Source organism: Paramisgurnus dabryanus, chromosome 6 (assembly GCF_030506205.2).
Source record: "Paramisgurnus dabryanus chromosome 6, PD_genome_1.1, whole genome shotgun sequence".
Classification (NCBI taxonomy): domain Eukaryota; kingdom Metazoa; phylum Chordata; class Actinopteri; order Cypriniformes; family Cobitidae; genus Paramisgurnus; species Paramisgurnus dabryanus.
The window spans coordinates 9623697-9650852 of NC_133342.1; the positions used below are offsets into that span (position 1 = coordinate 9623697).

At 37.9% G+C, this 27156-nt stretch overlaps 1 protein-coding gene across 2 annotated transcripts in view; it reads right to left on the reverse strand.

The window, feature by feature from the left end:
• The window catches only part of gpc5c (glypican 5c), a 166770-nt gene that overhangs the window by 86986 nt on the left and 52628 nt on the right, over positions 1-27156 (reverse strand). Inside the window, exons 4-6 of one of the 2 annotated variants that reach the window (XM_065262064.2) lie at positions 15095-15246; positions 9686-9745; positions 5897-6019 (exon numbers count right to left, since the gene is read on the reverse strand). In XM_065262064.2, coding sequence (XP_065118136.1) covers positions 5897-6019; positions 9686-9745; positions 15095-15246 — 335 coding nt within the window. The remainder of the gene's footprint in view (positions 1-5896; positions 6020-9685; positions 9746-15094; positions 15247-27156) is intronic. The other variant, XM_065262065.2, reaches the window with a different exon arrangement.

The following is a 27156-nucleotide window of genomic DNA, read 5'->3' on the forward strand; positions in this document are numbered from 1 at the left end:
TTTCCAACTGATGAACGATAAACCATTGACAGCCAATCAAATTTACTTGAAGGTATCTAAAGTTGCTGAGGTCTATAACATAAAATGACCTCAGGTATCCAGCGCTGATGCAGTTGCTGTGAAATTGACTTCATTATGTTTTTATACAACTACACTGACTATAACACCAAAACGTAAGATATTACCCAAAAGTGCTATTCCGCCATAAAATATAGTTCCTCTTTTAAATCCGCTTAGAAAAGTGCTACGTTTTATTTTATGCCACCATACTTGCTCGTCTTAAATAGGAAAAACGTTGATGTGTTTGGTCACTTCTAACTTTATCTCTGTTTGGTACCATTGAATGAAAAAACTTACAATTATTATTAAAAAAACAATAACAAAACACCTAACCCACCCCTAATCCCAACGTCAAAGGGGCAAAAGCAAATCATACAAAAAAGGACAGATGTGATCATACAAATTAATACGAATTAGCAACTATGTAAAATATGTACGAACTGCCATGAGTTACCATTGTCATAGCTTTCTTCTAGACTTCAACTTTACTACATACCTTTACTACATAACACTTCAAAGGCCGATGTTGAGCAAAAATGCCTGATGGTCTTTGACCCAACCTTTGTGTTGTTATGCATTTCCCCTCTTGTGAACCAGAAAAAACGCTCTCGCTCTTCTTGGCACTGAATCTGAGGACAAAAACCTACTCAGAACCTGCTAATGTGTATGTGTGAGTGTGTGTTCTGGTCCACAGTATGTGGGTCATGGGAATGGGTCGGGTGTCGTCTATCCCAGTGTGCTCACATACGGTGGGCTGGTTTGACTTAGATTATTCCACATGACCACTTATCACAAGCATTCACACACACATCAGAACGGCCAACATCAGCATCCTGACAATCCCTGTTCTGCCACACATGGAGAAACCCAGCGGATCTAAAAGACTCAATGGTTTCCAGATGTCTAAATGGTAAACAACTGGCTTGTCATGAGGGCATAAAAATGTGTGGCATTCAAAAACTTTCACTAAAAAGCCATTCAGTACTTGGACACGCATGAATGGATCTACATTCGCTCACGTACAAACGTGTGTCGTTGCTGTTTTATGTCTACAGGCCCACACGGACTCCTGAGCTGTGCATAATCTGTTCGGCACATCTCCCACCCCTTACTGTACAGTGCGTCTCGGCTCTCTCATGTAACCCTGCCTGTGAGATTTACTGTTTTTGACTTTGATGCTCACAATCTCATCGTTAGATTTTAAGACTGTAGCCTGGATTTCACAGACTGGGTGAAATATTTTGACTAAATTAATCAAGTTTTTAACTACCAATAAAAGTGCAAGAATGTTTGACCACATTTACACCCATACCCACATTTTCATTTAGATGAATAAAATGTGAAGGACAAATCTGCAGAATACATCTGGGCTTGCCTGTATCTACAGCTGAGTATTTACAGAAGCCTCAGAGAGCTGAATAATCTTTATAAAAGTACTGGATATGCTTTGAAGTGTGTGTGATGTGTGCATGGGCCTTTTATGTGTGTCGTCCATATGGATCAAGCCTTACTTGTGTAGATTCGCTAGATGAAGTGAATGTGACACCATTAAAGGATTTCTCCACTTTCATAATAATATCCCGATAATTTACTCACCCCAATGTCACCCAAGATGTCTTTCTTTGTTCAGTCGAGAAGAAATTAAGTTTTTTTGAGGAAAACATTCCAGAATTTTTTCTATGTAGTGGAATTTAGTCGACCTCAACAGTTTACAGTTTCAACACAGCTTCAAAGGATCTAAACGATCCCAACTGAGGCATAAGGGTCTTATCTAGTGAAACCATTGTCATTTTGGCCCCCCAAAAAATAAGTATATTTAAACCACAAGTTCTCATCTTGCACTAGCCATGTGATGCACCAGCACAACCTTATTTACGCAATCATGTTGAAAGATCATGCGTTATATATGTGAAACTTGCGGACCATTTTAAACAATAAACTCACAAAAAGACATTCATTAGTATTTTTACACATACAACAATGTCTGAACGTTCCTCTTGTAAACACTGGAGCGGTAGTTTCACATACATCATGGTGCATCACACGGCTAGTTTTTTCAGGTGAAAATGACGATGGTTATGCTAGATAAGACCCTTATGCCTCGGTTGGGATCACTTTGAAGCTGCATTCAAACTGTAAACTGTTGAGGTCCACAATATGGAGAAAAATCCTCGAAAACCTCAATTTCTTCTTGACTGAACAAAGAAAGAAAAACATCTTGGATGACATGGGGGTCAGTAAATTATCAGGATTTTTTTCATGAACATTAAGTATTCCTTTAAAGACAGAGAAACATCCTTGTGTGTGTGTATTTATTCTCTCTGTATGAGTTTTGCTCCATGTATTTAGAGGGCACATTCCCAGGCTGGGCGTTGGGATTCTCTCCTCCGATGTTTCCCACACAGAGCTCACAGGGGGCCCTTTGTTCCTCCTTCAGGCCGTCGGGGACCCAGATTCAGCACAGCGACCCCTGAGAGACCACCCTACATTCTTCCTCTTCCACACCTTCAGTCGATCTGGATGTGATCAGTGGTTTGTGCCACACCGCGACCTACTGCGGTCTTCAGCTTGTTTGTACAGTTAAAGACTTGATCTACATGTACCGTAATTCTCTCGCTAACTATCTGCATTTAAAAGGCTGCTTACACCGGTTTAGCTTGTTTTTGTGCATACAAATTTCATTATTAACTTGTATTCATACTTTGAGGCAACATGTTTTGGATATAAATTTACCCTAGTTGACCATCTGGGTGAAATCAGCTGGCACACAACCATAAAACTTTTACACTAGCATCCATCTATGCTCTTTATTCAAATATTTTATTTAAGGTCCCTTAAAAATGTGTAGGCTATACATCTTGCATTGATGTGTTTGGAATATAAAACTAAATTAAACTTTAAGAAGAATTTAAAGACACTCTGCAAAAAGTTACAAATATGGGCACAGTTTTTAAAGGCATAGGACAATGGTTATCACAAAATATCAACAAAAAAGAGGATCAACAAATATTCATAACAAATAAATAGGTGGTCAATGCAAGTTTTTTTTCTACACTAGCTGCGTTTACATGGACATTTGTAATCGGTTTAAATGTTCAATCTGAATAAAAATGCTCCATGGAAACACCACAATCGGATTAAAAGGAACCAAACTGTTTAAAAATCTAATCCGCTTATACCTTTTGTAATCTGCTCAAAAGGACATGTAAACACTTGATCAGATGGATAACTGAAACTGGGACGTTCTGCGTATGTGCAATTTTCTTCTTTTCTTTTCCAATGACGGTTTGCAAATGGAATGATGTAGAATTGGCGTAATGACGTGTGACGCAAATAACTTGAGTTTGTTTTGTTGAAGAAAGTCACATAAAGTGATTGTCTTGTCAATCTTAAATTGTTCCTAATCTCCTTTCAATCCCCTGTAAAGTTATACGGACTTTGTCCGTCAGTTCATGATTTATACCCGGTGTGTTTGGACTAAATAAAATAGGCACACGTGAATGGGTGTTTTTACTGCTGCTTTATAATCAACAAGGTACAAAGCTTCGTGGGCTCGTCTTTTATTAATTATGACCTGAAACAGATGCACAGCAATTTTAGGAGGATGATTTGTATGCATGTCTTGAAACAGCGCAAAACTATATTGGTGCAATGTACGCATGTCAAATATCAAATCTGATATAAAGCTTGTGTCATATAAACACACACATCAATCTGATCACATTAATAAGTTTCATGTAAACACTATGATAGGATTTATCAATCGGAAGGGTTTCATTCCGATGGATGCAAAATGTGTAAATTAACAGATAACTTTGTTTATAAAATTTTTGTCAAAACATCTTTATTATTATGTTATCATGTTATTATTTTGTTTTATGGTGCTACTTAGCTGTATTTTTTTAAATTATGTAGGTTTAAATCAAAACAAACCAACTGCAGTTGAATTAATATTAATTGGAATGCACAACCAAAAAACGAGATTTCTGAAAAATAAAAAGATGAGTTATCTCGTTTTGCTACGAAACTCTTCAAATGAACACGTAGCTACTGTAAAAATTGTTGTAGTTATGCAGCTGTTTAGCAGTAACTTGTTGTAGATTTAAATTGATGTTATTTACTGCCAACAGTTTGTTCAAATTTAAATGAACATTAAAGACAAAGACTGTTAATGTTTACAGATTAAAACTCTAAAATAACAGTCTCATGCAAAGCATTCTGGGAACCAGAAATCATCATCAACCTTTTTCTGTTTGTTTCCTTTAGATTTTGGTTCCCAGAATGCTTTGCGTGAGGCTGTTATTTTATATTTATTCTGTAAAGATAAAGACTTGTTAATGTTTAATGCGTATTTAACTTTAAACAAACAGTTGGCAGTAATACTGTAATTTCTACATTTTTACAGTGTTTGTTTTTGGACTGTGGGAGGAAACTCGATACCTCTTGACCCATCTGAGGCTTGAACCGGGACCTTCTTGTTGTTTGGCAATGGTGCAGCCCACTGTCACCTGAAGAGTGCATATCTCTAAATGGTACATATAAGGACCTTTTTAAAGGGTTAAAGCAAACAGCATTTTTGCAGACAAATTCAGGGGTTAGTTGAGAGCTACGTCCCTAAATGTTTCAGACATCTTGCATTGTGTCTGTTTTGTGTCTCGCTGACTTTTCTGTTGGAAAGGCCATTCGCTAAGCCAAATTTCACAAACTGATTTGTTAATCCAATAATAAAAGAGTCCAAGTAAGTCTTTCTTGGACTGAAATGAGAATTTGTGTTTTTACTGGAACAGGAGAGATAACAAGAAATCAATATTGAGCCCATTTGTTTTTAATACACAACCATAATGTTGAAATGTCATCACCCGTTTCTTTTCTGATGACAGTCCTCATTATTAATACATACAACCACCTGTCACATACTGAACAACACCTGACATCATCCAATCAATTCATGTGGATACTAGGGGTGCAACGGTTCTCGGTAAAGAATCGAATCGTCCCGTTATCCTTCCACGGTTCGGCATGCACGTGCACCGTTTTGTTTGATTCAACCACGCATTTCTAATATAGTTTGGGCTTTTTTGGTGAACTATTCCTTTAAAGAGCATACTTTAAAAATGTACTATGATATTATATACACAAGCATACAGAAGAAAACTATTCATATTGTGTCTATCCATCCTTCTCTCTTTTATAGTTATATGTTGATGGACAGGATTTGGTTGGTTGCTATATAGAGATTGATGGAAGGTGGGGCGACCACAGTTGGGCACGAGGGAGAGAAAGAGAGAGAATGTTATAATTGCAAGTTCTGCTTAGAAATAAAGCCAACAGGGAAATGAAATACAGATCGACGCCTGCCGAATGAACTCTCTGAGATGGAGAGAAAAAGAGTGATGGATGAGAGGGAAAGAGATCGACGAAGGCCCACAAACAGCCTCGACTCAACAGAGCAACCTCAAATCACTCCAGGCAAAAACTTCAAGAATTTGGATAGAGAGGAAAAAAGAGGGGCAGGGTAAAAAGAGAAGTACAAACTGGATAAACTCAACACCTCCTGGCGGTTAAAGCAAATGCGATCCATTTCTTTACCACTAAATTCATTAAATCATTTGTCATCGGTCATTATGGTGAGTTATCTTTTGAGGCGTGAAATTACAACCAGACATCAATTCTCAAAGCAAACATTTCTCTCCGAGGAGCAGCAGATTAGTTATAAATCTATTAGGAATCCGTCAGCACGACTCAAAGGTAATGGAGGATCTCTGTGGGTGTGTCTGGCACTTTTCTGAGTAATTATTTATAATTACACTCACACAACACACATCATCGCTCTTACCTTTGCACAACGTCATCTCCGCTCCAGCAGCTCATCTCCTCGACGCCAAATTCTCCATTGCAAATACTTTCTGGTAGGTTGTTGAAGAAGGGCTTAAATCTGAAGGCCTCCCTTATAAACTCCCTACAACACATACATATACGGAGCTGTGTGACGTAATCGTTGAAGAAACATCAGGAAGTAAATCTTTGTGTGTGTTTGTGGGCAGCATTTGCTGGCATATTGCAACCTGTCCCTAACCATTATATTATCATTTATGTGTGGATCAACACATTTCAAGTTATCAATAGTTGCGCTTACAAAATTTTGTCAAATCAAATGTGACCCTGGACCACAAAACCAGTCATAAGTTGCACGAGTATATTAGTAGCAATAACCAATTAGTAACAATCAATTTTTATGCCAAAAATGATTAGGATATTAAGTAAAGATCACATTTGCATGAAGATATTTTGTAAATTACCTACCGCAAATATATATCAAAAATGTATTTATCATTAGTAATATGTGTTACTAAGGACTTCATTTGTACAACGTTAAAGGTGATTTTCTCAATTTTTCGATTTTTTTGCACCCTCAGATTTGTATCTTTGCCCAAATATTGTACGATCTTAATAAGGGTGCATCGATAAATGCCGATATACACTAATAATACGTGGCCAATAACTCTTCTGAATCGCACAGTCGATATTATTCACAGTTATTTCATGTACTACGGCTTTTGATCAGCAAGTCCTTATTGATCTGAAATCACGTTTAAAACATGCATTTGAAAATGCAACACTCGTCAAACATAATCATTATACATATTCTTTATTATCATGAAAATACCTGAAAAGGTTTGAAGAAAAGCAGTATAAATATATCCTTAAGCCATTTTCTTGAGCTGCATGTCATATACCCTGTCCCAATTGGCACACTCCAGACTTGTGGTCCTCCTCAAGTCCACACTTTGGTGACATCATGTAGTGTAGACTTTAGGGACCCTTAATGGGAGTCCACGTGGGTGCACCAGAGTCGTATTTTGGGACAGACTCGAGCGTCACGCCGGAAATAGCTGAGAAGTTGTGCGTCAGTGTGAACTCCTCTCTTCCGTCGTCTGATTGGTCTGATTGCTCTTTCGCAAGGACTTCTGGGTTGGTAAAGTGCGTGAAGCCTGCTGAAGTGCAGGCTTCCCACAGACCGCATCAAGAGGGCGCTGATGAACACACTTCGAAGCGTAAAAATGACAGATGGGACACCCTACGGACTCATAGACTATAGTGAGCACGCGCAATTTAAGGCCATGAGACTTAAAGTCCACATGAACTGCGCCATTTGGGACAGGGCCATAGCTGCGTGTGTATGGTTCTTTGTCTGCAGCGCATATCGAGTTTCTGCACGAGAACATACACTGGCTTTTAGATGTAGCGGCATTTCACTGTAATTCATTGAGAAGCATAGCAAGCATCATTGGCCGATATATTGGTGCACCCCTAAATCCTAACAAACCACACATCCATAAAATGTTTTCAGCTTTGAGATTATGTATAAATATCTTTTTAAAAAACTGACCTTTATGACTGGTTTTGTGGTCCAGGGTCACAAATTTGAGTCTAGACTAGGGTTGCAAAAAGGCAAACAATTTACCGGACACTTTCCATGAGAACTTATTCTGGGGATATCTGGAAATAATCCAATTTGGAAATTTAAAGGGACACTCCATTTGGAAAATAAGCTCATTTTCCAGCCCCCTAGAGTTAAACACTTAATTTTTGTACAGTTTTGAAATCCATTCAGCTGATCTCCGGGTCTGGCGGGACCACTTTTGGTATAGCTTAGCACATGGTTTCCCAATCCTGGTCCTCGAGCACCCCCCCCCCCCCAGAATGTTTTAGATGTCTCCTTATTTAACACACCTGATTTAGCTCATCAGCTTGTTAGGGAGACGTGTTCACAATTTTGGAAAGAGGCTGATAAGCTGAATCAGGTGTTTTATAAAAGGAGACATCTAAAACTTTCTGGGAGGGGGTGCTCGAGGACCAGGATTGGGAAACACTGGTTTAAAATAATCCATTGAATCTGATTAGACCATTAGCATCGCGCAAAAAAAAAATAAGCAAAGAATTTCAATATTTTCCTTTTATAATTTAAAACTTGACCCTTCTGTAGTTACATCGTGTACTAAGACCGACAGAAAATTAAAAGTTGTGATTTTCTAGGCCGATATGGCTAGGAACTATACTCTCATTCTGATCAGGACTGTTCTGCTGTAACATGGCAGCAGGAGGCGCAATGATATTACGCCGTGCCCAATAATAGTCCCCTGCCATTGAAAGTTATTAAGGGGGACTATTTTTGGCTGCTGCGTAATATCATTGTGCCTCCTGCAGCCATGTTACAGCAGCAAAGTCCTTGATTATTACGCCAAATGATGCCAAATGTAACAAATGAGTATATTTTCAAAAAAGTGTCCCTTTAACTCAATCCCTGCCAGCAAGTTTTTTTTTTAGTTTTTTTTTTCACAAAATGTCTTTCAGGAAAAATATCTTCTATGAATATATAAACATACAAATATATCAAATTAAAGAACAGACCCTCTGAAAAAAAGGGGAAAAACGTTTCATCCTATCTTCATTTGTTTTTTTTATAACCTCTCAAATATGGGTAGGTTTCTTTAAAAATACAAAATTTTGAGCAAAAAGCTAAAATAATTGCATTTTTGTAAAGGAATTTTGTTAAAGTTCATATTCAGAACAATGATTAATACATACAAAGAGTTTTTTTATGTTGGTGAATAAGCTGATGCTTCAGTTTTTCATAAATTGGGTAAGAGCGACACCTAGTGGATAATAGCGGAATTATAGATTACAGTAAAAAGTCATCATGGAAGCGTCATTGGCTAGAAACGTTTTGTCTTAATTGACGAGATAACTCGTCAATGGCGGGGAAAGAGTTAACGGGAATTTGTAAGGTTTATAAAGGAATTTATGGGAATTATTTGGAAATTTTGGGAATTCGTATAAACTCTATCATATGCAAACATAAATAAACATTTTGTTTGGACATAAGCGGACATGCATGCAAGGTAATACAAAGTTTAAAGAATCCTGATACTTACACTCATCAAGCCGTGGATTTATTTAATAATTTTTTTAGAATGAAGCAGAATGTAGAAGAAAGAGCATCACAGCTTGAGGTAGATAGCCTCATACATTTCCATTGAAAATTTGCCAGCTTACATTTAAATATCTGATTTTATATGTGCATGTGATGGAAGAATGCAAGTACTGTATATTCAGCGGGTGTGGACGCAATGGCCATTCAGTAAGCAGTGTGCATGGAAATTGCATTAAATCTTGTTGTTTTAAACAAAATTATGCTGCACTATTTTTTAACTAGATTTAAGTTACATGTTAAAGGAAACTCTGCCATTTTTCAAATTCCCAGTTTATTACCACTGACTCCAGATAATTCCCATATATTCCCATTAATTCCCATATTTTCCTGTTATTTCTATATATTCCCGTTAATTCTCTTGGAAAGTTTCCAGCCATGAAAATTCCCGGAATTTTGCAACCCCAGTCTACACCTCCAATTTCAAGTGCGTCAGTGTGAGAAAGCCTTACGGATATATAAAAAATCAGTAAGGGTGGTTGGTGATGGGTAAAAACAAAGTGTCAGGGCTTAAATAAATTACCCACAGAAAACACACACATTATATTAATATAACAATACATGCCAACACTCGTATGGAAGATAATAGGAAAAATAAATCCCAACTGTTTTAGTAATTGTATTCATGCTTACCGTGCAACCTTTTTCAGAGTTATACTTCTATCACTCTTGGAGGATTTCTGAGGGAGTGAACTGAGAATGGTCAACCCCCCCAGTACAAGACAATGGAACAGTCCAGAAGAGTAGGCAAGCAGTATGGAGGGGTGAACAGAGAGGTTGAAGAAACCAAAAGGGAAACAAAATAAGGGGAGGGGTGGTGAGAGATGGAGAGAAAAGTCGTGACTCTGGAGAAATAAAAAAACTTCAATCATGCACATGCAAACTCAAAACCTGGAGGATGAGTTACATCACACGAGTCAACAGCGACTGTCCACTTTTGGGCGTTTCACATGGTACGAGGCAAGTGGCGAAATCACAACACAACTACAGGTTTTCTCGTTTTGTACAGCATTTTATGAGTTCCCCTCACTGACAAGAAGGTGGGACTGCCGATATGCATGTTTGACGTGCTGTCCCGGGGCGAGAGTTTCGAACCGGGGAAATACCCCTGAGTTCGGAACGCTCCTCCCTTGACCGGGGAAGGAGCCCTGGGCCTGTGGCAAGCCCTGACCCGGGTTAGCCAGCCGTGTTCAATGCCCGATCGGCTCCTCTCAGACCTTGTTTATAAAACATCATTTAGTGCAAATAGGTTTAGCTTCAACGGTGCATGCCATGAAGAGACGTGTCCACAAAAGGGGAACGATTTCGGGTGCATGAGCAAGGCATGCGGATCGACTCCGCTTCACCTCTGTAACTCCCCCTTTTTTGCTTTCCACACATCTCCTATTGAAAATTAACTAGACACTAGCGGTTGCTGCATACCGTGTGAAACGCTCATTAGACATTTCAAACAAATTCAAGAACAGGTTAATAAGATGTAACCAGTCGAACCAAAGCAACCAATACTTTACAACGAATTAATTAATTCCAAAAATATTACTACTAAAGTAATGCTTACTAGAAAACATCACTAATGCTTATAATGATAAAACACTAAAAGCAAGCAATCCGCTTGTCGAGTCTGACGTCATGTGACACCACTTCCCAGTCCAAGCGCCAGATGCTTAAGCATACAACAAAAAAAAAATACAAATTTACGGTGAGCTTTAAAACTATGAAAAAATCATGATCCTATCCTGAAGTCGCAGATGAAGTAGTTCACCCCAAAATGGTCCATATTTACTTGACCATTGTCATTTTTATTCCTACTATGAATAGTCAATGGGTCCCAATTTTTGGGGTGGACTACTCATGGATCATTAAAATGTTAGTGTCCGGGATGCCTGGAGAATTTAGTGTATAAAAGCGAAGTCTAAATGCCTGATATAAGTAAACAGAGATCATAAATGACTTTTTAGATTGTCTTGAAATAAGTGGAGGCTTGGACCCAGAAATGGTCTCTTTTACATCACTACTTAACAGGCAGATACTACATGATTTACTACATGCTGTTGACCTCTTTCATGAATGTAGATGGAGCTTCGATTTGGGCAAAAAGTTTTATTGCACCTTTGTGTTCTGACCTCTAATCTCTTAATAAAGATGAAGAGCTTTAGTCACTTCATGGCAATCATTTTGCATTTGAATTCACAATGCATACATTCGTGTGGGCTTTTGTTGGTCTGCCTTGCGGTCGATGTATTTATAAGACATCCAAGGCCGTTGGTGCAGAGATGATGTCATTGATTTGATACAGTGATGAGTGTTTGCTTTCTCGTCCTCCACAGATAGAGGAAATAACCTCTAATGCATTTATCTCTCTGTGTTCCTCAATGCCAAATACAGCGCTGTCTGTGCCAACCTGACACTTACTGATGATATCAGTACTGTTTACCTACTGCACACTTGGATCAGGGTCTTTTGTATAAACTACGTAAACACGATTCAGTGACGTCATGCACTTGTGTTAATTCAGTCTATAGGCATGCGTGAGTATACTGTAACAAAGACAACAATGGCGGCCTAGTCGACTGTGTTTGTGCTGCTCAAGATAATGAGTTCATTAACGCTTCTCCAATAAAGTTTGCACTTTATACTCCAGGGTAGAAAACCTACATCATCATCCATCTAAACAAAACTGCTTGATACACATGTGCCCAGGCGTATAGTGTTACTTTACAAGGTGACATCGCCACCTACTGGCCTGGCATGCCTGAAGGATTAGTCCATTTTTTCACCACAATGTCATTCAAAATGTTGATGTCTTTCTTTGCTCAGTTGAGAAGAAATCATGTTTTTTGAGGAAAACATTCCAGGATTTATCTAATTTTAATGGATTTTAATTTACCTCAATATTTAATGGACCTCAATACTTAACCGCTGTGTGACGAGTAATTGCTTAATGCTGTTGAAAGGTTGCATGTTACATATATGAAACGCACATTTGCGGCCCATTTTAAACAATAAACTGACACAAAGACATTAATTAGTATCATTTACATACAACAATGTCAGAATGGTCCTCTTTCTCCACACTTGTACACACTGGGGCGTAGTTTCGCATATGTCATCCGTGACCTCATGATGTCATTACGCAATTACGTGAGGTTGCGCTGGCTCATCACACAGCCGGAGGAAGAAGAGAAGTTGTGGGTTAAAAGTGCATATTTTTTATTTGTCTTGCCAAAAATGACAATCGTTTCGCAAGAACCATATGCCTCGTTTGGGATCGTTTAGGGTCCCTTGAAACTGCGTTGAAACTGCAATTTAAACTGCATTAAAACATATTGGGGTCCATTAAAGTCCATTAAAATGAGAAAAATCCTGGAATGTTTTCCTCAAAAAACATAATTTCTTCTCGACTGAACAAAGAAAGACATCAACATTTCTTGATGACATGGTGGTGAGTAAATTATCTGGACTTTTTTAAGAAAATGGACTAATCCTTTAACACAGTCGTCTTTGCGGGTTTGTGTAAACGCAGATCATTTTGATAACATTGTTGTGTGTATGTGAAACTTTTATGACCAAAATAAAAAATGTCCTGTTTTACTACATTCAGTGTTCGAATTGAAGGGGGTCTGGGGGGGTCCCGGACCTCCTATAAGCCTTAAGGGACCCCCCATAAAGCACAAAAATATAAATTAGGGGGGTCCCCTGGTTTTTATTAAAATTAAAATACTACATGAATTTAAAATTCTCATGTTGCGTGTCACAAAGCGAAACTGTCTTTATTTGTCCCAATTTCGCAATAAACTAATTCAAATGACTTCTGTCTGAAATAAATAAACTCGCAAGTGCGCCTCATGCTGTTTTCTGGAGGAATTGACAGACAAACAGTGGCAAATCTATCCTCTCAGTCTGACGGCTGGTCCACCCAGTCACACAAAATATTTTATTGGGGAAGCAGAAGAAATCACGCTTAAATGATAATAAATGATAGTCTCTTTAATACTTAACACCAGGGCACATAAATTCCACTTGAGCGTGTTTGTGACCAACCCTCATTGACGACAAGCACACATACGCGCGTTTGTGAGCGGCATTGACAAGTACATAAACCCTGTGTTTGCTGTGATTGTTTTTAATGATAGAGAACACGAACCATTTGATATTTCAGATGAAATAAAACTTATCACTAAGTTAAGCAGATCTTACTTGTAATTGTCATCTATGTGACGCGACAGTCGGCACTCAGCAGCACATCATCATTTCAAATCCGTTTACAAGATGAATTCTCTTGTTATGTTAAATATGAAGTTTACATTGCGTTGTAAAAATGATGAAATTATCTTCATACGTGCTTAATTCATAATGAGAACGTATTAATACAAGCTTTTTTATGCTGCTATAATATATAACAAAATAAACAATACATGTCATTTTATATACAAACTATAATTCTATCTTGACAAGCACATTATCTGCTTCATGTTGGTCCGGTTTAATTCAGAGGACTCATTGCTTTGGTGTATTCATTTTCATTTTAAGCCTTTAAAAAGTAATTATTTTAGATGCAATTTTGTTATATTTATAGCTTAATTTGTCTAATATAATTTTTAAAACATTTAAAATCATTTTGCAGAATTCCGCAGATTTTTCCAAAACATTTCCAGAGATAAAGCAAAAAAAGTCTGCATATTTCGTCTGGCCCTGTTTATCGCTCAAATACGCATCATTCAGAAATAAATAACTATATTTATAGAAAGTATCTTTTGCATGTGTTTTTTTAAACCTTGCAAATGTTAACATGCAAGCGATTTTAAACAATTTGAGCGGAAGATGTTAAAGTGGGCTGTTTTATGTGCGCAAAGACAAGGACGCGTCGCGCACACATACTTAAATGGACGCAACACTCATAAGCGGACGCACGGAGACGCGCGATTCCTAAAGCATGCAAACACAAAATTATTTGGAAATACCACAGTCTTGGCACCTATTCTCATAAAAACATTCAGTTATGTTTTGAAGTAAGTGCAATCAGTTCAGAAAGAAATCAGATGTTTGTGTTGGTCTGAAAGTAGCAGTTCATATCTGCTTGTGTTTCTGTCATTTATATTAATTAAACAACAGAAAACAAAGGAAAATCACTTCTGTATCTAAAAACAGATTAATTATTCGATGAAGAAGACAGTGTTATTATTCATTTGATTCTATTTATGTACCTAAATATATCTTACTTTATTTGTAACTTTGTTCTTTTCTATTTTTTATTCTTATAATTTCTTAATTTGTTCTTATGTTATTTTCCCACCCCCAGTTTTGCTGATCTGAAAAGTATTCGATCTATGACTCAAAAAACGCAATGTAATCCATTTAACCACTACTATACTGTATAGTAAAATTATGTAATTTAAAAATGAGGTCCATCCTATTTCACCCCTATTCTGTGTAAAATTTCTGCCCTTGCCAGTGTTTCACACTAATTTGAGGGGTAAAAAATGTTTTAGAGTTTGAGTTAAGGGTAATTTGGGGTTTCTTTGATTAAAACCAGGATCAGATGATTACTGATCAAGGACGATCACATCTTACTTTGTGAAATCACAGCGACCCTATGATAAGGGGTGGGGCTTGGCCAGGGGGTGGGGCTTAGCTAGGGGACCCCCCATAAGCTTTGACATAATTCGAACACTGACTACATTGTTGTCAAAAAAACATAGCCTTAGATTGCCTGGAGGTGAGTAAACTTAGAGCAAGTTTTCATTTTGACATGATTGATCCCTTTAACTGTACTGTACAAATTTTAAAAATATATACCACAAAAAAGACTGTACTGTGCTTAATGCTCAAAATATGATTTCAGCTACCTGTAAAATGTAAATATTAGCCATCTTATTCATTATTTGTACATGCCAATACATTTGAATATTGGTGCATCCCTAGACCGTACTGGTTTACAGATGTACACCTTCTAATGATGCTCAGCCTCAGTACTAACTACAATAGGTAACAAATAAAGACCTTGAGTATCAACATTAGGAAAAGTCTTGGTGTCAGTCTAACCTTTGAAGATGTGCCAACATGCCAATCTTATCACCTCCTGGAAGCTCTTGTGAACTGGTGGCAGGTGGAGGTGGAGCTGTGACTGAAGATGAAGGAAACTTCCTGAGCACGGTGGAAGATGTGTTTGAAGAGTGACCACATACCTTATCCACCTGAGAGATAGATAGATAGATAGATAGATAGATAGATAGATAGATAGATAGATAGATAGATAGATAGAGAGAGAGAGAGAGAGAGAGAGAGAGAGAGAGAGAGAGAGAGAGAGAGAGAGAGAGAGAGAGAGAGAGAATTGCAAATTGTTCATCAAAACAAATATATAGTTATTGTAAAGATAAAACTAAAGATAAAAGTTAATTATTTTCCATGTCAAAGCAATACTTCCTTAATGTAAGAGCAAAAGAAAGAGATGGAGGGAGGTGATGATGTTAACAAAGATGGAAAGCATAACGCAAGTGTGTTTGTCTGTGATAAATGAAACTCTAATGCAAGCTGTTTGCCTCTCATCATTCCATTAAAGCAACAAATCATTTAACACTTTAGACACACAGTGAGAGTACTGCTGGTGTATTCGACAGATTTGTTTGTGTGTGTGCGTATGATTTATTCAATGTCCTCACAAGGAACATACAACAGGGAATTACATACTGACCAGTCAATGGTCCCCATGAGAAAAAACTGCTTAATAGACATGCTACATAATGTAAATAAAAATGTTACAAATGCTAAACGGTTTATGTTATGGCCAGATTTAGGGTATATTAAACATCATTAGTTTGACATAAATACAACAGAAACTGACAAGTATAGAAAACAAGTCTAAATATGACAATAGCTCACCCAAGGATGTCTCTTCAATGAACATAAATAGTTGTTTTATTCTAAAAATGATAAAAGATTTGGTAAAGGGGTTACAATTTACTTTAAAAAAAAAAAAAAGATATGACCGTAGCATGATCTCATTTGGACAGCTATCTAAAAATGTGTGTGTATCCACTTCACGGGAAAGTAATTTAATTTGACGATATATATGTTTTTTAGCATTATGTTTATATTGTTTTAGGAATATACTAATTTTCTCACCACAGTTTTGAAAATATAAGTGTTAAAGTGAAAATGCACTAAAGATAAGTCTTGATAGACAGAATCTTGTTTTTAAATCAGTTAATTATTTTGTAGGCTATTGAAGATATAGTATGCATTGCATTTTGTATTTACATTAAAAATGGGAATGTAAAACAAAGAAATATGAATATGCACAAACCAGACATGGAAAATACCTATATATGAGATCTTTAGATATGGGGATTATTAATATGACAGGTGTTATGAGATAATAATCATGGAGTTTTGAGGTGGTCTTGTCGCTCTTTACTTTCAAATGCTGCTTATTGCAAGGCATCGCGTTCCTCGCTCTAGATTAAATATTTTCAGCTTTAGCAAAGACGTGTTTGAGGTGAACAGCGCATGTTTTCACACAATCGTGCCGCCCAATTTACATCACTCGCATCGCCCCACGCGAGTTCACGTCTATTCACATTGACTTTGTATGTTATCTAGTACTCATGCAACTCGTGGAATTCGCGTGTTGGGTGAGTACGGCCCATTAGTCTTGCATTTTAACCGTTGCGTCTCTTTCTCGTCTTTCTGATCAAAGATGTTTGTACTATGAGCAAACGGCACGTCAAACTACATTGCTCCAGCTGTGCACGTGTCCTTTATATATACGCGAGTTTTGTCATAGCTTGCTTGAAATAAAATAAAAACTTTACAACTATTAGCATTATGTGCGAGAAGCTGCACAAGCACAGAGAGAAAGACCTGGGGCCTCAGCTTCGTAGAAACCAGGGATGGGCACGAGTACTCGATTGCTCGAGTACTCGATTGCTCGAGTACTCGAACGTGGCATCGATGATCGATCACGAAAACGATGATCAAGTGGGTTTATTTATTTATTGTGGATATGGCGGCATTTGGGTGTCTGGTTAGCGTTACAAGCGCATGTGGTAGTAAAGACTTTTCCTGTTAGAGGTTTCTGTTAAAAACATTTAATTCATTAAAAATCTAGTATGTGTTCATTGTTCTGTCATAGTTTCTTCGAAATTAAGTTTTATTTGAGTGTTTTAATAAAAATATTTTCATTTTCACCATGACGTGTACGCCCCGCCCCTTGATTGCCCCGCCCCCAGTTAATCGAGTACTCGTTCTTCAGACCTATGGATTAATCGGAATGAAAAAATGACATAAATTCACATCCCTAGTAGAAACCATCCTACATTTGATCTTACGATCACCCCTTTCTTTCAGATGTGAAATTTATAAATCGCGAATGAACGATGCAAATTAACGTCATAGACATATAAAAGAGCGCTTGTCAATGTTTAAACCAAATTTCGAGCAGCAAGAATGGCTTAAATTTCCAAAAACCTGCAGCAATCAGACAATCAAAAGTGCGTACATCTACTCAGACCCTGACGCCCAGAAATTCACCGGCGCTCATTATGAAATTTCAGAAATTACTCGTTCATTTGTTATGTGTGGATTATTTCCGGTTTCTCTGTCACATTCAGTGGGTGTGCCGAGTTGGCCACGCCCATTTATTTACATTATGCAGAATACACAGAATAGAAAAATCTGTTACTTCTGACATTTTATTTCACGGTAACAGAATATACCGCTATACCGCCAAGCTCTAGTGTATCTCATTAATGACTGGATTTCTTTCGATCTATATTTCCTTTTATATCTAGAATTCATTCACCACTGTCTCTCACACACACACACACATTTAATGAATGGCGTTTCATCTCACTAAAAGCTCAGACAGACGTCATTAATCCATTAGTCAGAGTTGACCCGACTGAGCCACACCGATCTAAGCGATTACCCCTGCTTCTGCCCTCTCCATCACTCACCTTTAATAATGACAATTTTATTTAGCATGAATAAATCCTTATCTCCTGCATTATACCTTTCCACTCTGGGAGTTCAGATGGGATGGAGGACAGAAAAGACACAAAGGATTTAAGACGTCATTCTTTACAACCTGAATGAATAACAAGGCACATCCCAGCAGGACCATGAATACAGAGCATACACAGGCGAATCAGGTGACTGTATAATGACCCATTATATATCAGTTATTGTTATGGTCTGGTCGCTTGATATGTGGTACGTAAGACCATCAAGCAACTATTTTCCTACTAAGTTCCTATTCGAGAGCTGTACAAAAACTGCAAGAAAGAAGTTCATTTCTCTCAAACATAACTTTTTAAGTCATCCGGTGAAGTCACATCGCAATAAGCTTTGTAGAAAGCTGTGTCAATGTCAGCCCACCCCCCATTATCGTGAAGGCCATTATGCTCAATTCACACGGGGCGTCAGCGTTAACGCTTTTCATTTACATTAAATGGGTAGCACTATGCTTTGTCCAATGTTTACAAGTGTGGAAAAAGAGTTGTGTTAAGATGTTCCCTTACAAAAACTATCCATGGTTACTGTAGTAAAACCATGGTAACCACAAAAAAACTTGGTTTAGACAACCATGGTTTTCAAAAACCATAGTTAAACCATGGTTACTGTCGTAAAACCATGGTTTTGCTGATAGTAATCACTACACCAAATAACAATGGTTACTACACTTTTACCACAAAAAACATGGTTAATTTTCGTAAGGGTTGTTGTATGTGAAATGACACGAATTAATGTCTTTCTGTCAGTTTTTGTTTAAAATGATCTGCAAGTGTGCGTTGTACATATGTAATGCATGACCTTTCGACATGATTACGTAATACGGAAGGTCGCGCTGGGGCATCACATGGCTAGTGCAAAACAAGTGCTTTTTTCTTTGGGCGAAAATGATGATTGTTTCGCTAGATAAGACCCTTATGCCTCGATTGGGATCATTTAGAGCCCTTTGAAGCTGCGTTGAAACTGTAAACTTTTGAGGTCCACTAAAGTCCACTATGCTGGAATGTTTTTCTTGAAAAACTTTATTTCTTCTCAACTAAACAAAGAAAGACATAAACATCTTGGATGACATGGGGGTGAGTAAATGATCAGAATTTTTTTATGAAAGTGGAGTAATCCTTTAAGAGTGATGAAACGCTTTATTAAACACTAACATGTGTTCAACATCAGCTTTAATGAATGTTAAACAAAAAGCTTTTCTGAATCGCCGGCTTTCGTTTTAGTCTTTCGTAAAAAAGTCTTGGAGCCTGGTGGGAATGCACATTGTGTGTATCGGCCAAATATGTGGGAGCGCTGGGAAAATATTTGTGTTTTTATTCTGTTGTATTCTGTGTAGTTTATTGATTTACCCTCTATTGTAAATATTTCCCCTCCCTTTTTCTGATAAACACCTCGAGATACGCAGTTTTCCCGTAAATAAACCCAGCAGCACATTTTTGACTAAAAGTTCTCGTATACACAACGTTTCCCACTGAAATTAACTTATAACCGTTTTCTGCATCTTAGCTGTGGTCGAATTGCACACAATTCTGTAAAAATTTGTTTTTTGATCCCCTGATAATCTGACTGATGGTCTCTGTGTTGTCAGATCTACAGGAACACAGTTTATTAAATGCTAAAAGGTTAAAAGAGGTTAAAAGAAATTCCTTTATATCCGCCTGAAGCCTCACCATGTCTGGAATCAAGTAACTTTCCATTCTGTAAATTCTGAATTCTGGGATTTTTTTTCCTCTGAGGCTTGGCTAATATTATAAGTTAATAAAAATGCAATAAACCCCAGGAAGCTTCTCACGAAGACACGACAGACCATCAGATGGTTAAAGAAAATGCCTTTAGCCCTCAGACATCAGATTGAACCCATTAGCCCTGTATTCATCCCCCATCTACTTCCCATCTTTATTTGTTATTACAAGTTCCTCGCATGTTTCCACTATGTAGCCTTTCTAACGTAGTCCAAGTAATATTATAAATAAAAAAAGGAATAATTTCCAGGCCATTTTCTTCTGATCCGGAGCTAAAACAATAAGTCATGACCTATAATAACTTAGCCCTGTGTCATAAAACAACACAGTGCTGCGATATCCTGAGACAGAAACTAAGGAAGATCTTGAATAAAGATGTTAATGCCTGTGAATAAGCATGTGTGTGCAGAACATGTGCACGACACCCAAATCTGTGACACAAAAACACGACACATTGCACTGGTCAACTGTTACGTGCTTACCTACTGTTGAAAGCTAAGGTTTGAACAAACCATGTGTGGCCTACGCGCGTGTGTGTGTGTGCACCTGTCCGTCCTTGTAATATCTGTGAAATGGCATATGTGTGCAAAACATTTATGGTGTGATTACAGTACATGGTGGTCAGAAAGCTACATCTAGGCTACATCTAGCCTTTATTGAGCCTTCATTTAAAGGGGACATAGTGAAAATCGGACTTTTTCTATGTTTAAGTGTCATAATTTGATCCCCAGTGTGTCAGGATCCTGCCAGATCCTTGTTTGTATTTAGATTTAGTTCAGCATGGCAGGGTTCTGACAGTACAATGTTTCATGTGGGAGATGCATGGTTTTAGAATTGGTTTATTCTGACAACGCATTTCCCGGGTCTCGCCACTTTTTCCCCGATCCCTTACTTTTAATGATTTCCAGGTGTATGTCATTTATTTTGTCCCTATTTAAGAGTCCTTGTGTGTGTTGTTCAGTACGGGTTTGTCTGCATTACTTTGTTGTTCTCACCAGTCATTGTGTATTACTGTTCAAGTTAAGTTAAGTGTAGTTAATATGTGTTGTTAATATGTTATGTTTAGTGTAGTTCTGTGTAGTTTAGTGTTTGTTTGCCCCCTCGTGGGTTTTGTTTTCTGTTTTTTGGAGTCAATAAATTATAATCATTTTGCTATCCGTTTCTGCATTTGGGTTCTCTTTGTTCCGATTCCTAACACAGTGCTTCTATCAACCTAGAAAATGAGAAAAAGATAAACCCAATAACTTCATTCTCTGCAAGCATGTGAAAAAATAGGTTATTGAAATTTGGCTCCCCTTGTGATGTCAGAAGGGGATCTTTTTATAATAATACGGCCCCTTAGTCTCCACTATCCAACCACAGCACTGCTATTTAGAGCAGACAGAAAGAGAGAAAGAGGAAAAAAATTGACAGCACAATTGACTTTCAATTTCAATAAACCACCATTATGGTGATCAGTGTTTGAATTTCATCAGCTCATTTGCTTTCAAGGGACACACTCAAAAACGGCTCATTTTTGCTTGCACATACAAAATGGCAATCCTAACATGTTATAATAAATTACCTGTGGGATATTATGAGTTAAAACTTCACATATGTACGCTAGGTCACCAAAGATTTTTTTACATCTTAAAATAATTATTGTGAAGTGTCCCGTTTAAACATTTCTATATCTTGGCATATATCAGTGGCATTGTTTTGTCTCAAAATGCACACCGGTGTTGATTTGGGTAGGGTGTGTTTGTATATCTACTTAAAATGTCCTAATATTACTAAGGTCCAGTCCTGGATTAATCTAAACCCTGTCCAGGAAACTGCCCCAAAATGTATTAAATCTGGGCCACAAATCTGATTGGAAGAGGGCCATTACAAGACCACAACCTTGCACAATGGACATCAGATTGTTGCTACCACTTTACCTCTGCCATTATGCACCATTTTATATATGTGATCCCGTCTGTAAAATCCAGTCTAATATTAGTTTTTTTTATCCTAATCTATAAAATTGCTTATGGTAAATTGTGGGGGAAAGTCGTACCGTGCATTGAACTAGGTGTTGTACTATGTATGGTTGTGAATGTTACCAATAAAACCTAAAAAACTGCACTGGAACGCTTTACTCTATGCCACAGTAACCCTCAAATTGATCTTGTGGTTGGTGTTGGGTGTTTGACTTGAGTTTCACAGGCCCATTTTAGGACCAATGCAGTTACGGTTCCACCTCTCACACAAACTCTCATTAACTGAGAGAGTCGCACTTTTAAAGACAGACTTCTCCCTCAATCATCTTTTACAGATCTCCATTACCATGTTTGTGTAAGTCTCTCTCTTTCTTGCTATGTGGGAGTATTAAGTTGCATTGTGTGGTGTCGGTGAATGATGCCGGTGATATTGATATAAGAATTCACTCCAGAGGCATCCTAACTTTCTCGTGCCCTTGCAGCAATGCATTATGGGTTAAATGTTGAGCTTTTAGAATCATCTGCAGGCTCTTGCTTTCTCTTGTAAATATTCAGTTCATTTGTGTAGACACTGTTGCAGAGCATAACAGTTTTACAGGAAACACATGCTCAAATATTTTTATTAGGAGCAAATGAAAGCAAGGAGTAAAAAATTAGACAGAAGAAATTGTCTATTATACAGACAAACAGACACGATAGTAACAATGGTTAGATATATAACGTGAACGCTCAAAAACCTCAATACACTCGCAGTAAACCAAAGTCTGATTTAAATCAGGTGGCAATTGACAGACAGCCAAAGCCAATGACAGAGAAGAAGCGATGTTTTTACTGCACAAAGTAAGATGAATTTACTTTGGGAAGTCCCAGAAGAAATGGATGGTGCTATCAGAGGCCATTATAACAGCAGTTTTACCATGATTTACTTTAACAAAAGACATCTAATCTCAACCCTTCTTCTGGTAAACGCCGGCGAGGATGAATTGCCAGAATGACTTTTTAAACGCCAGTGTTGTTTGAATAACAGGGCAGTAAGTCACGCCAGATCTCAACAGAGTTGAATTAAACAGAACGTGCCAGCATGGGAGAAGAAGCCAGTTTCACTGTTTAGTTAAAGGGCTTGTTTTTCCATGTAGGCTTGAGCGTATGTGTGTGATCCTCTTGGCTGATCGGTTTGGCTTTGTTACTGCCACGCTAATACATAGCATTATGATATATGAGCGATTCATGATCTGGGATCTGTGTGTCAGCAGTTCATGAACTCTGCAGCTTTGCAAACAGGGCAAATACTGATGGGCACCGTAAAATGGTGACATTTTTGGAAGCCATCATTTTTGATGATTTTTGTTTGGTGCCTCTTGTAGCGTGACCATAGACTGTAAATGGACAACACGTCTCCATAGACTTCCATTGTCCAATAGATATTTTTTCTATTTTGTCCAAAATTAAGCCAAATGATCTCAAAAATGGCCGGCGACATCTTGTGGAGATCACATCAAGCCGTGTTTTCATTGCATATTTGCACAAAATGTTTGCGTTATTTTCTAAATGTCGACCAAAGACCATTGTGAAATGACGGCGTTTCCGTTAACTGATGATAACAGTTTCCTCTCACAATAAGTCATTCCAAACATCACGTCGACTGATGTTGGAGGGTTTACTAATATCACATCCACCGCACTAGACATTATTTTTAACCGAAGGAGACATTAATGCCAAAGAAAGCCCCTTATAGTTACTTCTATCAGATGACCTGAAAATGCGAATAAACTGTTTCCATTGCAGTTTTGCGAAATACACATTTTCCACATTGCCTGAAAAACCACCTCATGCGAGCGTAGAAACTTTTTGGTGATATATGGAGTTTTGCGAAATTGATGTGTTTCTATTGGCCGTATTTTCAATTCGCAATGTCAATTTGCAGAATTTAAAGGGTAATCGAAATGGCGCTACTGTCTGTGCAATAGTGATCATGAGGTGGAGCTGCGGTATCAAGACCCCAGCCATTTTCCCATTTGACACTCAAATCCAGTTTTTACACTCCGTTTTAATAGTATCTAATAAATAACTTTAACTAAACTTATTAGAAACGTGCATTAACATGATAAGAAATAACTTTAGTAACAGATACCATCGTTGGGAAAATGTTTACATTTGGCTCATGTCCCATTCGTTTACATGGAGAGGGGGGGGTCTATGACCTATACTGCAGCCAGTCATGTTGATCGAAATGTTTTGGCTTCACTTTTCAGTGTGTGGCACACTTGCGTGACAAAAACAATACACTTCACCTGAATATAAAAAATCTGTCATTTTTTTGCATGCAACACAAAAGGAAATCATTTAAAGAACATCAGGTTAGGTGGATTAAATACAATAGCTTGTAGGTGGCATACCTGTCAACCCTCCCATTTTTCCTGGGATTCTCCCATATTTTACCATTCTTTTCCGCCATCCCTTTCCCGTATTTTAAGTCTTTCTATAAAAAAAATCCCACTGGCCATTTTTGATGTGTGCTACATTCACCGCTGGTAAAGCAGGCAGTATATCTGTAGCATATCACTCAAACCACACCCACCAATGAAACAAGAAGAACAGCTTCCTGAGGATGGGTGGGGGATGCGAATGCTACAACCGCCACTCGCATTATAGCTTTAGTGCGCACGCCCACCCATCATTTTTCAAAAATATGATGTTTATGCAAGGTCCAAAAGCACAGAGTTGTTCCCAACATAATGAGAAGATGACCCGAGGTGTCATGGTGGCCGGCACATTTTTACTGTAAATTTGCTTAAATAAATAAATAAATATCGGGTTGTATGTTTATCTTAAGCAACCACAGTATTTCACATTTTGTTTCTTAGATTTATAAATGCTTTTAAAAGCATTACATTGAGTCATAATGCCCTGCCATTGTATTGTATTAAAAGATGGCGCCGATGTGTGTGGCTAGCCGTCTGTTCACCGTGCTGTTTGTGTTGTGTGTTGGTTATACAAGCTCATTTTTTGCTCATACGGTTCATTCTCATGTAGTGTATGACCGGCAATTTCTCCTTAATATAAGGAAAGATGTACTGGTGGGTTTAAACACCGCTAAAAGTGGATCTTATTCCAAATATCCACCGCCCCCTTTACTGACATCTATTCCACCATACCTACGCAGAGTGCCATGGGATTTTTCTCGCAAAAATCGCCGCCGACGACGAGGGAAGCGAGGAGGACTGACAGTTAAACTAAAAGTTCACCTTACGCGTTTGTCCGCTGGCGGTGCTCCTCTGACGTGTATGGATTATGGCCAGGGCAGCGGCTACTCTGTTTCGCGACGTGCTCTGGAGTTTATACAGCAATGTGTTCAGCCTGTGGTTCCGAGTGTACTGCAGGTTCCAGTGCGGTGTCGGTTGGCCGCTTTTCGTGTTCGCCGAAAGGGAATAAATTACAGCCACCTACGTCCATTAAACCGTGCCGCCCAGGTGGATGGTGAGTCTGTACAAGTTAAGATGGGTCTAATTAATGCCAGGTCATTGGTAAATAAGACCTTTATTCTACGCGACTTTTTTAAAACAAATGCTCTGGACTTCTTATTTGTGACTGAGACTTGGGTGCCAGTGGATGATGTTAGTCCGTTTACGGATCTTGTGCCCACTGACTGTTCTTTTTTAAACTGCCCTAGGAAATCTGGAAAGGGTGGGGGCATTGCTTGCGTTTTCAAGAGTTGTTTTAACTGTTGTACTTTAAAGTCCGAAGTGTATTCTAGTTTTGAGATATTGTCCTTTCAACTAAAAAGGGACAAAAACCTGGCGTTTGCTGTTATATATCGCCCTCCAAAGCTAAACAGAGACTTTTTTAATGAATTTGCTAATTTTATAGGTTGTATCACCACACAGGCTGAAAGGCTACTGATTGTTGGTGATTTTAATATTCATGTGTGTTGTGATGCAGACCCCTTTGCCAAGGAGTTTATTAGTCTTATTGATTCTCTCGGCTTAACGCAAATGGTCACGGAGTCTACACACTTACGTGGCCATATACTTGATCTCATTTTGACACATGGGGTTACTATTAACAATATTGAAATTGGTGATCTAAGTTTCTCAGATCACAAGCCTGTGATGTTTACCTGTTCTATTGTAGAACAGGTTGTTAAAGACAAGAAGCCTATTATTTGGGCACGTGTATTTAAAAACACCTTTGCTGAGGAGTTTTCTCTTCGTTTTAATGAGGTTTATAGTCTGGAGAATAATTCAAATATTGAGCAACATCTTATGCATTTTAATTCCACCTGCACTGAAATTTTAGACTCTATTGCACCTTTTCGAAGAAAGCAGCTTAAACCTAAGACAGAACCATGGTTAGATAATAATATACGGGAGTTGCGACGAGTATGTCGGCGTGCTGAACGAAAGTGGAAAAAAGACCACTTACATGTGTCCTTAGAAATACTACGTACCTCCCTAACTAGCTATCAAACAGCCGCCAAGGAAGCTAAAGCAAAATATTTTTCGGACATTATAACAAGAAATCACCAAAATCCCAGAGTCCTTTTTTCTATTATAAATTCCACCTTGAACCCATCTGTGGATATACATTATGATGACCCACCCATTATGTGTGAAAGATTTCTTAAGTATTTTACAGATAAGATTAGTGATATTACACAACATATTGTGCATAATAATTATGATCCTTCATCTCCTTCAGAGTGTAATGTTTTTTTAAGTGTATTTGAACCAATTTCCTTAAATTCTCTGTACGACTTAATTTTGAAGCTAAAGTTGACTACATCTGCCACCGACATTATTCCAGCACGCTTGCTTATGCAGATTTTTAATTCTGTTGGCCCCTGTATACAATCAATAATAAACCAGAGCTTATCAATAGGCACTGTTCCAGAATATTTTAAGCACGCTACTATCAAACCTCTGCTGAAGAAAACAAATCTGGATGTGAATATTCTTTCGAATTTCAGGCCAATCTCTAATTTACCTTTTATATCAAAAATTCTTGAAAAGGTTGTCTCCCTCCAAGTACTACATTTTTTGGAGACAAATAGAGTTTTTGAAAAATTTCAGTCTGGGTTCAGGAAACTTCACAGTACAGAATCAGGCATACTCCGAGTGTCAAATGATATTTTATTATCTGTTGATTCGGGCCAGTCCATAGTATTACTTCTGCTAGATTTGAGCGCGGCTTTCGACACAGTCGACCATAACATTCTTATTTCGCGGCTTGAACAATGTGCAGGTATAAAAGGTCATGTATTGGACTGGTTTAAATCATTTTTGAAGGACAGAACTTTTTCATTGTGTATAAATGGACATTTCTCCTCTAAATCAGCTCTGACATGCGGGGTCCCTCAGGGTTCTGTTTTGGCTCCAATATTATTTTCCTTATA